This window comes from Gobio gobio (assembly GCF_949357685.1).
Source record: "Gobio gobio genome assembly, chromosome: 6".
Classification (NCBI taxonomy): domain Eukaryota; kingdom Metazoa; phylum Chordata; class Actinopteri; order Cypriniformes; family Gobionidae; genus Gobio; species Gobio gobio.
In genome coordinates, this window is record NC_137102.1 from 13905866 (window position 1) to 13922256 (window position 16391).

Below are 16391 nucleotides of genomic sequence, written 5' to 3' on the forward strand. Positions count from 1 at the left end.
TCCAGCACTGAAGCCACTGGGCAGTTGACTGGGTCCACCTATCACTCACTACACCAAGTGGAAAACACATTCCACTTCATGCTGCACTATCTCCTCGTTGAAGGAGCCCTGGAGCTGAGTAAGGTCTCAACTACACCTGCCGATAGGCCCGCCTCTAGGGACCAGACCCCTCAGGGCCCAGACCCAAAGGTTCCACAGCTCTGGCCGGGGGTGAAATATTGTGCCCCCTGCCTGAGACGGGAGGCCTGCTAGCAGTGCTACGATGTTCAAGAACCATACCTGGGTCGGCCAGCAGGGTGCTATTAAAAGTAGGCTGATCACTCCTTGGCAGACCCGCTCAAAGACTCCCGGGAGCAGAGTGAACGGGGGAAATGCATAGACGCAGCAGCCACGTCTGCACTTGAGAGAAAACCACAGAGGGCAGTGGGATGTCTCTCGAGACGCGAACAGATCCACTTCCACTGGGCCGAACCTCACGCACATGGCTTTCACCACCTCTGGGTAAAGTCGCTACTCCCCAGGCCTCAGCCCCTGCCTTGACAGGACGTCTGTTCCCTGATTTTGGTCCCCGGGGACATATATCGCTCGACAGTCTCCCTTGGGACCACAGGAGGATCTGGTGTGCCAGTCTGCATAAAGGGCTGACCACTGCAACCTCAGACCCCCTTGATGAATTAGATATGAGACTACTGACATATCAGGACATGGTGGCCGCGGACGTCCGGGAAAAAGCTCCTCAGAGCTTTGTAGACCGCCAGCATTTTAAGGCAATTTATGTGCCAAGATGGCCAAGGACGATCAATGTAGTTCAGTACACTGATGCTTCTGAGACTCAGTTGGAGCCAGAGCAGCATCCATGCACTTGGTGAACATGCGAGGGGGAAAAGCCAGGCCAAACTAAAGAACCCGATAATGGTATGCTTCGCCCCCGAAAACAAACCTCAGGAACTTCCTGAAGGATGGATACATGGAAGACTGGCGTGGTCCTTTCAGTTAATTACCAATACAATATCCATATTAGGCCTACCGTTCTTTTCCCAAAATGCTGGGGCAGACCTGTCACATACCACAGACAATGATGAACAGCTTCGAAGTCCGTTGGTAACCGTTGGTTACCGTTTGTTGGCTGTTCCAAACTCATTCAAATTACTAAGATCATAAGTGTGCCATGATGCTAAATATCCAGCATGTTTTTCATAATTTTGAGAGTAGCTTAAAATTCTATTGAGGTTCTGAGCTTGTTGATCGCCAACTAGTAGTGAAATCATCACAGATCCATTGATTTTGGTTGGATTTTTATAAATTTTTCTGTGGAATGAGTATACTATTTGGTGAAAAGAATGGCATATTGACTGATGTCATAACTTGGGGGAATAGTTGATTGCCAATAAAGTAAAGATCGAAATATTAGAAAAAAAGTGAGAAAACGCCTATTTTTTGCATTAAATTGATGCAAAATCATGTAGAAATGTGTTTTAAGAGTTATTTTTTCAGTGGATGTTGTCAGCACATGTGTTCTGTGTATCTGGAATGCATTTATTGACAGCCTACCCAACCCACTGAGGATTTGAGGAAAAAAATCATTTTTCACATTTTTCTGATAAAAATAAAGGGTGCATACATGAAAATGGTGACAATTTTTTTTCGCGATATTTCCGGCAGAGCAGACCCTCCAATTATTTTTTCTTAGGGTCAAAGTTAACAGAAAAAACACAAATAAAAAGTATGGCAGACCATGTCAGGTTCAACCCATTTTATTGAGCTTTTGAGACTTTGGCTCCCCGACTATGCCATCCATGTGGATGTTACTTTGACACGTACCACCTACCTAAGCATTGCTGCAGACCATGTGCACCCTTTAATGGAAACAGTATTCCCTGGTGGCTGTTGCCTCTTTCAGCAGGATAATGCGCCCTGCCACAAAGCAAAAAAGTGGAGTCCATGCCTCGACGGGTCAGGGCTGTTTTGGCAGCAAAAGGGTGACCATTTTATGCCTGATCGGTGTATGTTGCTTGACTTGTGTACTATTTGCTGACTGGCTAATAACTAAACTGCTTTCAGCATAATTTTACTTGCTTGCAATCATGGATCGCTGCTGACTTGTCTTTTCTACTAGACTGTCCAATGGACCTGTCAATCATACTGTCCTTTGATGGACAGGTTTAAACATGAGCACTCATATCATGCCAGACGTCATTCAAATGAAACCTTACCTTGATTTATTTGAGTGTTTATAAGTGTGTGGGGAATTTAAAAAACACATTTTGTCATAAAATTAATGGAACACAGCCTTCATTTCATGTTTTTAGGTATAATCTTTATTTTGATTTTACCCTGGCTATTCAATTTTCCTTTTCCCTCTCAAGCACACAGAGGAGTAAAAGGAGTCATGTTGAAATGAAATGTCCGGAAGAACTGAGGACAGTCTACGGCAGTTAAGTTTGCCAATATTTCTTGAGGTAGTAATCATGAAATTGTAAAGGAAAATGACTGTTTGGATCAATAAGGTTTTCAAAGCGATCTTACTTTAAAAGCAGCCGTGACATCCATGTTATTCGTATGTAGGGTCCATTTCTGTAATGACACATCATTGTGGAAAATACAGCACTTTTGGCCGAGCTCTTATAAAGGCTTGTCGTATGTTGAAGATATATCTGACACCTTTTTTCGATAGAAAGTGTTTGTGTTTTTATCTTTATCGGGCCCCTCTATGGATGATGCAGAATTTAAATGTTTTTATTTGCATGTTCTTCTACTCACTTGCACTTTGTCAAAATTTCAGCTTTGATTTATGAGCCTGATTTCATCCTGTGAACTATTTACACACTTCTAATGGCTTCCAGGTCATGTCTCTGTCTTGTTGAAAGGGGCATGCCTTTCCTGTGAGACTCTGAGTGCTCTGAGAGAGTGCTTTCTGGAAGAAATCCAAAACATGGATTGAGGGATTTAGATGGTACAGGGTGAAATGCAGAGGATTTATCTTGTGGAGTTCAAGCAGGAGATAGCCTTTGGTGAGCTGTGATACAGGCCAAATGTGAATGGGAAAATACCTGGATATTTGTTTGGGGGATGGCCGAATTGATGATCTTCTGATGGGAAAAAACAGATAACTAACTCTGAGTGGGAATGTTGAGTTGGATTTTAGGGGAGACCGAGACAACTATAACGTGTTGATGGAACAATTTACGAACCAGAGGGAAGAACAAAGGACATGCACAGACCCAGTGGACACAAAAATCCTCATTAGTTTATTGCAAACAGATTGAAGCTTTCTGGACCAATCAAAGGAAACATTTGTTTTCCTTAGCACCGATTTCCCAGAAATGCTCTGTGTGTATTGCCCAGAAAGGTTGTTTAAAAGATATTCAACAGTAAATGTTGATAATTTTAGCTGCATCAGTTTATTAGGATGCCTACAGTAGTTTACTCTGCCATAGTGAATGCTGCGATTAAGCTGATTTCAGTGGAACTGTGCAAAATTCATGCAACCATAAGTTGGATTGGATTGCTTTTGAAAAGCCAGTTCACTGTTTTCACTTTAAATTAATTCAACACATTTTTCAGCTGTACCCTTACATTGCGGGGTGGGGGTATTGTTTTTTTTTTTATCTAGATACTTTAGCCACACTTGAATCTATTTGTATTATATAACAAAATATCAACCCAAATTTTAGAAACATACAGCACCAACTATCAAGCAAAATAAGTAGACTTTAAGAGAACTGACTTCATAAATCCACAAAACAACAACAAAATCTTACAATCTCAGAAGTAGTTCAGGGGAAAATATTCAGACATTTTCAAGTGGTTTAATTGTATAAATGTAGCCACTTGGGACTGTTGTGTGTGTAGAAATATCAATTTATGGCTCTTTCCTAATAGCACTGATGCTTTGTGTAATCAGTATTCCAGTATTCCAGCTGTTCCTATATTGCAGCAGGCGTAAAATTCCTTTTCTTGAAGCTCAATCTGTCCAGTTGTTGTATCAGATTACAGATTCAAAAGAATCTACCAGGTCTTGTGTGGTCAAATCAAAATGCAATTCATTTTTATAAGAGCATGGAAAGGAAAACAAGTGTTACGAAACTTGGCAGCGCACAGATCCAGGGACATGTCATAAATTTATGGTGGGTGGAGCTTCTAGTGTCCTAACACATGTGAACTTTTTACCCAGGAGCTTTACAGCAAACATACAGTCATTAATCTTCTCAACTTTTCAGAGTGGTTTCTTTGCTCATAACTCAGACTTCACTTTCATGCTTCAGTCAAACACACTGTCAATAGTGCAGTGACCTCATGATCACACCTCATATAAATGTTCAGGAAGTAATGTTTACCAAACCAAAGCTGGTCTACGTTACTTTACATGCTTGCAAGCAAAGGTAAACACACCTTAAAAGAAAGTTCCAGGTTCAGTGCAAGTTAAGCTCAATCGAGAATTTGTTGATTACTATAAAAATTCATTATAAATCCGGGCAATGAGACAATGAGTCACTTTCACCAGAAGTGAATGGGGCCAATCCATAACAGTGTTGTTTTAGTTTTATTTATATACTATAATCGGTTTTTTTATTAATATTTTGAATTGGCTTTTATTTTTTAGTTTTCGATATCATCCAGTATCATCTGTTTTACTTTTTTATTATATGTCATTTTGGTGACACTTTACAATAAGGTTTCATTAGTTAACATTAGTTAAATACATTAGATAAAATGAACTGCACTTCTACAGCATTTATTAATTGTTGTTAATGTTATTTTCAACATTTACTAATACATTATTATGGACAGCTGCATTTTTATTACTAACTTTACCAAAGATTAACAAATACAGTAACAAATGTATTGATCATGGTTGGTTCATGTTAGTCAGTAATTCATTTTAACAAATGAGACCTGATTGTAAAGTGTTACTGTCATTTTATAGGTTCTTGTTTTTTAATATTTCTGTACAGCTTTAAATAATTATTATTTCAGTTTTACATTTTAGAAATTGTAGTACTTGAGTTTAAACTTTGTTTAAAATTTATTTCAGTTAGTTGCCAAGCAACATTTCTCATTTTTGTTGAAGTTTCCGTTGAAGTTTTTAATCTAATATTGCATCTTATATTTCTGATTTCAGTTACCAAAAATGATTTCTAATAATTGTATTTAACAATAACAACACTGAGTCGTAAAAATTTAAATACTCACTGTTTCAAAAGTTTGGACACAAGACATAAACACTTTTTGTGTTAACATTTTCTGTGTAAAGTTGTATCCAATTTTACTACTTTGTCATATTGATACCATAAAGGCCCCGATATACTCACAACAAAGTTCTTTTTCGTTCTTCAATTAGGGGTAAAAAGATGTTCGAAATACATGACTAACAGTATACTGTTAGCAAACAAACTCCCCCAAAATGAGAATTATCCCATCATTTACTCATCCTCAAGCCATGGTGTATATGACCTTCTTCTTTCAGACGAATACAATCAGAGTCATATTAATAAATGTCCTGGCTCTTCCAAGCTTTATAATGGCAGTGAATGGCAGCCCAAAATTTGAAGCCCAAAAAAGTGCATCCAACCATTATAAAAGTAATCCATACGACTCCGGGAGGTTAATAAAGGCTTTCTGAAGTGAATCGATGAGTTTGTGTGAGAAAAATATCTATATTTAAAACTTTATAAAGTAAAATATCTAGCCTCCGGCAGACCACCTTTCGTATTCAACTAACAAAGAAAGTGTAACGCCTCTCGCAGTTCAAATCGCTGACGTCATCGGCACACCAGTTATGCTTTTTTGTAAGTTGAATACAGAAGGTGGTCCGCCGGAAGATAGATATTTGAAATGTTAAATATGGATTGTTTTTCTTTCAAAAACCCATTGATTCGCTTTAGAAGGCCTTTATTAACCTCCCGGAGCCATGTGGATTACTTTTATAATGGATGGATGCTCTTTTCTGGGCTTCAATTTTTGTGCTGGACATTTTTTAATATAACTGAAAAAAGAAAGGCATATACACCAAGGATGGCTTGAGGGTGAGTAAATCATGGGGTAATTTTCATTTTTGGGTGAACTATCCCTTTAAGACCATATAACCCTAAAACGATTGAAAAAAGTATTTAAACAGCTTTTAAGCTCAAATAATAACAGATAAATGAATGAAAGTACTTTTCTGCTTTTAAAACCTCCAAAAACTGGTCACATTCTCTTCTATTGTAAGTTCCCCATTATTTTTGGAGGCATGCCACAATTGCTGTTGGTTGAGCTTAACTTGTATTGAACTCAGAATATTCTTTAATTACCCTGCATTCTTGCGACTTCTCACAATAGTTCCACTTTTGGAGCCGCTGTCATAATAATACGTCAAGCAGCTTGCGTTTGAAAGAGAAGGACACACCTAAACACCCACCTTCACTGCAGAGAGCTGTTGCAATAACACTTCGCTCAAAGAGCTTTATCAAAAGCCTAGTCTGATTCATGTTTATACAAGTCATGTTACTGTCAACACTTATTCAAGGACCAAAATTTTTTACCAGAACCAGAACCCCCATCCTCTCCCTTCAGGCTGGCAGTGAATCTTGCGTAAATTCTCACAGGAGCAAGCTTAAATCTGAGGCCTCCTCTGAGGCTCAAAGCGTGTGTTTCTGCAGCGTGCTTCGAGGCAGAAGATCTCTTCAATGGCACGCTCTGAAATAACATAACAGCAGGTTGATTAGCTCCCATGTTCAGTCCACATCTTCATACATGGCATTGACAATCCTCATTGTCTTGTCCTTCGGGATGATGAAAGCATTCTTCTGACAATCCCTCATTGAAAACAAGACCAAACTCTAGCAGCAGTAGCTTATCTGCCTCGGTCTAGTCCCGTTGCTTAAGATTACACAGTCTTGTGCGTTTTTAATTGCACATGTATTCTGATGAGGAGAAAAAACATACTGAATGACAGTGCTTTTGTCACAGATGTGAATAAAAAATCTAGTCAACTAAGGATTTTGTGAGCTCTGGATGCTAAGCAGTTGCTTTCTTTTATCCTCTGTGTTTTTGACTGTAATCTGTTTATCAGTCAACACTATAAAATAGCTCATATTTGATGTATTCCTGTTGCAGGCTCTGTGAATGTCCTCAATCCTCACTCTGTCTAAAATTCGATTTTCGCTCTCAGAGGTAAAACATCATCAGCTTCACACACTGCTGGCACACTGACAATGAGGTTTTCAAGCAGTCCCATCTGAGGGAGATGATCACCGCTACAACTTGCCAAATGCATATCAAACGTTCCAAAATTTTGTCAGTGTTTTGCAGCGAGTTTTTCCCCCCTCTCTTGCTTCCCACAGGGCCATTTTAATTGGATGTGGGGCTGCTGTTTAACTTCAGAAATAGAAAACAGCTTCTCTGTTCATGTTAACATGTTTAGAGTCCTGGTGAACAGGCGGAATGGGGTGGTCAAAAATCTGTCAATTAATTGTGGAAGACATGCATGGTTTAAAAAAAAAAAAAGAAGGGGAAAAAATCTGATTCAAATTTTCATTTGTAAATTCCACTGTTCAAAAGGCTACTCATTAAAGGATCTTGTTGCTTCAGCTGATTTTATGACATTTCGTTGCAAAGATTCTGTTATAATTAAAGTGCAGTGGATGTGCAGTGTTATGTTTCTCTGTTCACAAGTGGAGCCTGATGTGTTCTCTAGAGGTTTATGCCTACCTTCATTGATGCCCTAATGTTCCCCAAGGATGACAAGGTTCCTACAAATGAGAGTAACATTTTCAGGGGTGAAGAAGTTGATGTTTTATTCATGACTCATCTCTCTAATTGTGAGGCAAATCGTCCCCTGAGAAATGTGTTAGCTACCTGTGACAAACAGTACGTTCAACTTTTATTTTTATTATTATTATTTTTATTTTTTTTACTAGGAAACCAAATATTTCCAAATGCAGTGAGGCATCTGCATGACATTTTAATACTTGTTTAAGTCAGAGGCAAATTTACAACCCTTTTCTCGTAATACTGGGAATATTTTTGGGAGGTGCTGTTTTTTTAAATTCCATTCCTTTCTATTCATCTTCTGTTGTGACATCAACCCTCAAGAAACCTGGCCTCAAGTCTATGGCAGAAAGGTCATGAATTTGATAAGCATGACATGGACACTACACGTAGCGCAGAAAAGTGAGGAGGATCCAAAGGGTCATTAAGAGGATGTCATAATGTGTCCAGTGAGTAAAAGGATTTTCCAGCTGGTATTTCAGGCAGCGATAAGACCAACAGGACGACATCTGTTATTTTTCCTCCTCCACTTTGGAGAGCATGATTACCTGATGATGAGCTTGTGTGCTCTACTTCACAAATCAGCTCCATTCAGTTTGAAGTCCTCCAGGCCTGAGAGGATTCTCGAGCCAATTAACATTTAGCCCAGTGATCAGTCAGTGAAATTTGCTTCTTCAAATGGCAAGGAAAACTGTTCCAAAAATGACAGCTAATGACGTTACACATTGCTTAAAATAAATCAGATCATGAAATTTTGTTGCAACATGAAAAAAAAATATGATAAGACTAAGACGTTTAACATTTTCCAGTGCGTGTTGATGTGAGTAATTTCCTGTTGATTAATTCTTGACCACTTGAGATCCACCAAGTGCTTATTTCCTTTCCTTGTTTTGCAGTAATCGGTCACCTCATCTTTGGCTATGTGTTTTAAGTGTGTCTGAGTAGCAGTGATTACTGGAGGAATGAAGCTGTGATTGAATCTCTGGTTTAGCATTCTTCACTTCTCTCTGTTTTTGACCTACGTATTCACTGCCCTTTTGCCATTTGCAGGAAACATTTCAAAAAGCTGTACTGCCAGTGGCTGGACCAAAATAAACCCAGTTGTCGTTGGGTTCAACTGTGGCTTCGACCCAAATATCACAGAGGATGGAAACATGGTGCGTATGATTGCTTTTTTTTTCATTGTTTTGATTGCCACCCAGTGTGTTTTAATCAGTAACGACATATATTTACACAGGTGTCACAGGTACCAAATACACCATCAATCAAGTCTTATTTAAGTTATATTTTTGGACCATTCATATCATTGAAAGGACCACAAGTCGGGTTGCCTGAAGTGCTGTTGTGCTCTATGTCAGAACACTGCCCACAAGGCTGTGGCTCCAACATCAATCAAGTTTACAATGAAATCTAAAATAAATCAATTAAAACGATGGATGGTAGGCACCCAAAGGTTAAGACACTTAACCTCAGTTTGCTGTACCTAAAGTATTAACACATAGAGCGTGCTGTTGTTCCCTAACATCCTTGCTGTTAAAGCCTTTCTGATATTCAGAACAAAATATAGAATTGACTCAGTTGTATTTTATACACAATATTTAGTTGACTTTGTTTTTGCCAAAATAGTTTAAAAAAAAGTAGTCAGCCATTCTAAAGCAGAAGCAGCCTTTTAGCTCACAGTAGTGTAGTCTTTCATAACCAGTCACTCAAGGCCAAAGTAGACTTCACTTTTTATTTCGTCATCAGAAAAGTACACGTGTACTGTACCGTCACCGCCGGATTTTGGTTGCACATTTTACTTGTGCATTTTACTTTTTTCCTGTATTTTCATGGGTTGTAACTCGTGGTGAGAGATTGCTCAAAACTGCGCATGCGTCAAATGCCTGTGTACACATACGAGTCAAAAGAAGTATACTTTGCAAGGCTGTGCATTCGACTGTGCGAAAAACTAAGTATACTTTCTGCTTAGACTGATGGCAGAAGTTCTGGACTCTATAGCAGTTTTTTTTGCCATCTGACTGACATGCAAAGCAACCAATCACAGTTAATTTAGTTTCGCGTCATGTTTAGGGGTGTGAAAACGTAACGTCTATGTCCCTTCAATAACAGTCCGGTGTTTAAAACTCTTGGACGTATTTTAAAGAGCCTATGCCACGAACTTTACATACGTTTGAAAATCCAGTATGGTTTTTAGTTGATCCTGATAACCGCTTATTATGTTGTAAACACGACAGTGTTCTTACTCCATGAGGGGGTTTGGCGTCACAGCATCTTTGTTTCTTGGCGGATCGCTAAAGAACTTGACACACACGGCATCTTGTAGAATTCAACCAATCAGATGACGACTTCAAAAATCCTGAAGTGTTTCCAGTTAAGTGTGACATATGCATAAGACGTTTAGCCAGCGGTCCGTGGGCGTGACGTCTGAGGCTGAGACTAACAGGTGCTTCATTGCTGATTGGTTGAGTGAATGATTCAATGACTCACCCAATGAATGACAGAGTCAGTGGCTGCATCTGAAAAGTGCTCTCTGAGTAGAAACTTCTTTTGAATTATTATTAACTTGGTTAAAATATATGTTCAACATTGTTTGAATGTGTGTAGCATCGCTTTACTGCCTTTCATAACTCCTCTCTATGGCCTCATGGGATAGTAAAGTGTCCATTGGATGCGCACTTCAGAATCATGACAGAAGTAGTAGGTCATCTGGGTACTTTTCACCTACTGTTTTATAATAACTGTGTTTTCAGACATACCCCGCTAGAAATGTTACGTTCCCAGAATGAAGGTAAATCCTCAGAATGTCCCCGCTGGTCAAGGACGTCGCCTGGTAACGTTCCTAGAACATTTCGAGGGGGTCATGATGTGGAGTTCTTTAAAGGGTTGGGGGAGGTTATTTGGCAGACCTTCAAGGAACATTCAGGATGTTATGGGAATGTTTAGGGGACCATTACTATAGGACGAATGTTATTTTTTGCTCCTATTTAGGTCCTTGCATGTTCCATCACGTTTACAGAACATGTTTGTGTGAATCTATGTACACTGGGCTGCTTTGCAAATGAGGATTAGTAAAACGCAGGATTTGCACAAAAGTTGCTTCTCAAAGATGGATTTACTGACCCTCATTTGCAAGTGTACATTGATTCACTCAAACATGTTGTGAAAATAGGCCCAAAAACATTCTAGGTTGGTCCCCTGAAGGTACTGTAAACATTATGGGAATGTAGTGTAGAGACAATTGCACTGAACAAGATATGTTCCATAGAATAACCAAAATGGAACGTCCCCCCTAAAGTCATATCAGGAACGTTATTATATGACCAACAGAGGACAACGTGGGAACGTTCTATTAACGAACTTTATTATATGACCAACAGAGGACCACATGGGAACGTTCTGTTAACGTCCCAAGTGACTTCTTTGTAACGTTGCCGTGTGACTGTAGAGTAACCAATATGGAACGTCCCCTAAAGTCATATCAGGAACGTTATTATATGACCAACAGAGGACAACGTGGGAACGTTCTGTTAACGTCCCAAGTGACTTCTTTGTAACGTTGCCGTGTGACCAGTAACCAATATGGAACGTCCCCTAAAGTCATATAAGGAACGTTATTATATGACCAACAGAGGACAACGTGGGAACGTTCTGTTAACGTCCCAAGTGACTTCTTTGTCACGTTGCCGTGTGACCATAGAGTAACCAATATGGAACGTCCCCTAAAGTCATATAAGGAACGTTATTATATGACCAACAGAGAACCATGTGGGAACGTTCTGTTTGGAACGTTGCCGTGTGACCATAGAATAACCAATATGGGACGTCCACTTAAAGTCATATCGGGAATGTTATATGACTAACAGAGGACCATGTAAGAACATTCTGTTAATGTCCCAAAATGTCCTCTTTGTAACGTTGCTGTGTGACCATAAAATAACCAAAATGGAAGGTCCCCCTAAAGTCATATCAGGAACCTTGAACTGCAGCATTTTCATAACCAAAAGAGGACGTTTTAAGAACGTCCCTATGTTCTATGAAGGATCGGGAGGTCCCGTCACCTTTAGAGAACCTTTAGGGAACGTCGCACAATTTTCACGTACTGTTTTTTTTCTCTATCTACTACATAGTAGGGTAGTAGGTATATAATTCAGATGCAGCCAGTCACTTATTTTGTTATAAATCTGTGTTTTGAAGAAATCAGCTGAATTAATCAAAAAACACAGTCTCTTTTCGTCACCTACTGTTGTACTGATGTAACCTGCAGAAAGACTGCGTCGGTGAAAAATACAAACCACTGATTCACAAACAGAGTTATTCAGTTTTAATGGAAAATCTTCCGCTAAATGGCAGCTAATTAAACCAACTATATCCAAAGCAATCAAGACTGTTGTTAATTTGTTCTTATTCCAATTATATATATATATGAATAATTTTTCTGAGTTTAGTTGGCTATCATTCATTCACCTTTTTCCCCCTTGTAGGGTGAATTTCTGGGCTCTGTGAGAATTGGATACACCATTGGTCACACTGTGTCTCTTATATCCCTTATTATCGCCATCATCATCCTGTGCTTTTTCAGGTAAATCCTCAAATGCATCTCAAAATATACCAATGACGTGTTTTATATGACAGAAATCACAGGACCTTGGCTCTTTATGACTTTTGCCTTTCTCACATGGAAGAAACTCCCAAATAACTCACATTTAATAGTTTTGTTGTCCTCAGTGGATGCCCGCATTTCATGTGATTGATTCAGCTGTGTGGCAAATCAATGTTCTGCTCAATCACACCGGTCTCAAGCCTGAAGGCCTTGTTCAAAATGGACCGTTTTATAACACATTTAACAGTACATTGCGAAAGTGCACAGATTCAGGCGTTTGATAGGGTTACACAGTTCCCATTATTGCACAACCTTCCAAACAAAATGGCTTGGTGGTTTGTAACCTCTAACATTCAGCTTTGCAGTGCACAAGCTTCTCAGTAGTAAATTAACTATAGTGAATATTCCCCTCAGTGACCTTAGAGGTGAAGCCAAATCTCAAGTGCACAGCTTCCTCTTTTGGCTTACATCATACTTAATTAAACAGGAACACAGTTCTTGAGAGTCTTGATATGTTTAAGCTCTCATACATATACAGTAAGTATATGAGTTTCGTACTCAGCTTTGAACACGAGCAGTGTGTTTGAACAGAACGAGTGGCTCTCCCCTCAACATAAACACACACACACACACACACACTCACACTCTGTTCCAAATTACTATGCAAGTGACACATCAGTAGGATTTTAGTACAATGAACTTTTTTTTTCAAAGCTTTTTAGTTTTACAAAGAAAGTGTTTGTTTGTTTTATATCTCATATCTTTTTAGATAACTGGTATCAATCTCAGACAGGTGTGTTGAGTAGTTTGCCAGGTCGTCTTAGGTTAATAGAAAACCTTAAATAGGTTTTTTCACATTATTAAGCAAGTCACAGTTCTCATTCAAAATTGGGAGGAAGAAAGATCTTTTTGAAGATGAAATTGTTTTTCTTGTGAATGATGTAGAGCACAGAAGAACCCCATCAGATAAAAGGTTATTAAGGAAGTTTCTATTGAACAAATGAATTATATTAAAAGGGTATATACCATCCAGAAATCCATTCATCTGGACCACCCTTTGCAGCACAGCATTCGACAGTAAATACAGAAATGAGTCTTCATGTATTTCTAAACCCGCTGTAAACGTTTTATTCGTTGGGAGCTGTGGTTAGAGGTGGCTGAAATGCAAGTTTACGCACAACAGATAGCCTGCATGGAGAGGTTTTTGAGACTCCAGAGACACCAGCAGCTTCAAATACCTGTTTGCTGCTCAAAAGTGGCTTTTTTTATACCTACCCTTTTTAATAAAATTAATTTGTTTGAGAGAATTTTGTCATTAATTACTCACCCTCATGTCATTCCAAACCCATAAGACCTTTCATCTTCGGAACCCAAATTAAGATATTTTTGATGAAATCCGACAGCTGACCCCTTCATAGACAGCTATTTAATTAACACTTTCAAGGTCGAGAAAGGTATTAAAAACATTGTTAAAATAGTCCATGTGACTCCAGATCTTAATTTTATGAAGCGACGAGAATACTTTTTGTGCGCAAAAACAAACAAAAATAACGACTTTATTCAACAATTTCAGTCTGTGTCAAGGCCGTTACATACGCCGCAAGAACAGAGAAAAAAGTTTATCGCTCCCAGGGCTGCAAGAACAAAATGATGTAATTTTGTTCTCGCAGCCCTGGTTTGGGAGTTCTCGCAGCTTGGTCTCGACACATCATCTGAGCAGAACTTTTTTCTTGTGGGTGTCTGGGAACTATTGTGTGATTGGTCAGAAATTTAAAGTGGGCAGAGTTTTAATGTGGAGAAACGGCACCTGCTTTTCTTGTGAAGTATGGAATGTCCTGGCCAGAACGAACTTTGTTTTTGTTCTTGCCACCTCGAGAAAATGAACAAATGTACCAACCTCAGTCTTCTACGCTGTTTCCGTTGTAAACAGTAGATGCGTTTACATGGAGGACTGTAATCGGTTTAAAAGTCCAATCCGAATGAAAATGCTTCATATAAACACCTCAATCGGAATAAAAATGCCCAAACCGAATGAAATTGTAATCGGTTTGAGAGGGGTGGGATACACCTTTTCATGAACCGATCAAACAAAAAATTCCACCATGTAAACGACCTGATCCGATTACTTTGAGTGTACGTCTTTCTGTGACGTGACATACAGCGCGCGCCTCCACAACTGAAGACAGCGCGCCGCGCTTAAACCAGGCTAATGTTGACAAGAGAGGAAAGTAAATTTTTTAAAATTCGTAACATGTTATGAACATAATGTTGGAATAATGACACAGACATAGCCTGGCTACAGCATCTCATCTTGACAGTGTTTGTCCTAGGCTTCAACTGCGCCTGACAGAAGAATTTATTTTTCTGAGGTGATTCTTACACTTTACAACAAATAATGAATAGCTTATATAAAACTATAAGTCCTGGTGGCCGTTGAGAGTTGCCATTTCAACGGTGAACATTCAAGCTGCTGGAGAGGACGTGTCAATATTTCTCTGTTTCTCGTAGGTATAAAAAAAAAGTTCAACAACTGCTTCAAATTGGTTAAGTAACATTACCCACAGTCTAACGTTACTTTAATTATTTTTGTTAATATTTATACCTTTGTGATTATGGTATCTTTCCTTTAAGGGATAGTTCACCCAAAAACAAAAATTTGATGTTTTTCTGCATACCCCTAAGGCATCCAAGATGTAGGTGTCTTCGTTTCTTCAGTAGAACACAAATGAAGATTTTTAACTCCAACCGTTGCTGTGTGTCACTCATATAATGCTTGTCAATGGAGAATAATTCTATTAGAGTAAAAAAAACATGGACAGACAACTTCAAATTAAACCCTGCGGCTCGTGACGACACATTGATGTCTTAAGACCCGAAACGATCGGTTTCTGAGAGAAACCGAACGGTATTTATGCAAATATATCACTTCATATCAGACAAACGCTTCAGCTCTCCAGACTGCCATCACTTCCCGTTGGTGAGGTCAAAATAGCGGCCAGGTCATAGATATGTATACATAGATTCCTCATTCGAGCGATCCACGCCATGATCCACGCAGGCACTTATGAGGTATCTGTATATATCCATGACCCGGCCGCTATTTTGACCTCACACACGGGAAGTGATGGCAGTCTGGAGAGCTGAAGCGTTCGTCTGATATGAGGTGATATATTTGCATAAATAGCCTACCGTTCGGTTTCTCTCAGAGTTCTGCTGTGCTCTCACTCACAATCTGTTCGATAATCAAAATTTATTATTCAGTTTTTGCTAAATATTAGTTATTTTCATGCCTTTTGCAAGATATTGCACCCTTTCATGCTTTTTATCTTCAAATAGAGAAGATAACAGAGAAAGAGAAAGAGAACTGTGACTTGCTTAATAATGTGGAACAACCACCCTAAGTAGGTTTTCTATTAACCTAAGAAGACCTGGCAAACTACTCAACAAACCTGTCTGAGATTGTTACCAGTTATCTAAAATGATACAAGAAATGAAACAAACATTCTTTAAATAACTAAAAACTGAATGCTTATTGTACTGAAATCCTACTAATACGTCACTTGCATAATAATTAGCATTTACTATTATGTAGATTTCAGTACTTGATTAATTGTGTTTTTGCGTATTATGTATTATGGTAAAACAAACCACTGAGCCTCTTTCTCTCTTTGCTTCCCAGAAAACTGCACTGCACAAGGAATTACATCCATATTCACCTGTTCATGTCTTTTATACTGAAGGCTGTGGCGGTAATAATGAAGGATGTAGTCCTGTATGAGATGGAGCAACCTGATTACTGCCACTATGGACTTGTAAGTGGTTTTTAAGTAATTTTTAAGGGATTATATAAACAATTTTTACATCAATTGTGCTGCACACGTCCTGAAAAGTGAAGCTAAAGCGCCTCGATCGCCCCCCTCCATGTATTTCTAATGGGACGCAAGTCTAACTAAACAATCAAATTACACTTAAAAAAAAATTTCCAAAGACAATTTCTGTCATTTTAGGTAGTTTTTATCACGCCGATGTAAGTTCAAGT

The 16391-nt window shown here is 38.9% G+C and overlaps 1 protein-coding gene across 1 annotated transcript in view; it reads left to right on the plus strand.

The window, feature by feature from the left end:
* The window catches only part of vipr1a (vasoactive intestinal peptide receptor 1a), a 45108-nt gene that overhangs the window by 19342 nt on the left and 9375 nt on the right, over positions 1-16391 (plus strand). The window contains exons 4-6 of the mRNA XM_079820106.1: positions 8803-8909; positions 12234-12331; positions 16032-16164. Coding sequence (XP_079676232.1) covers positions 8803-8909; positions 12234-12331; positions 16032-16164 — 338 coding nt within the window. The remainder of the gene's footprint in view (positions 1-8802; positions 8910-12233; positions 12332-16031; positions 16165-16391) is intronic.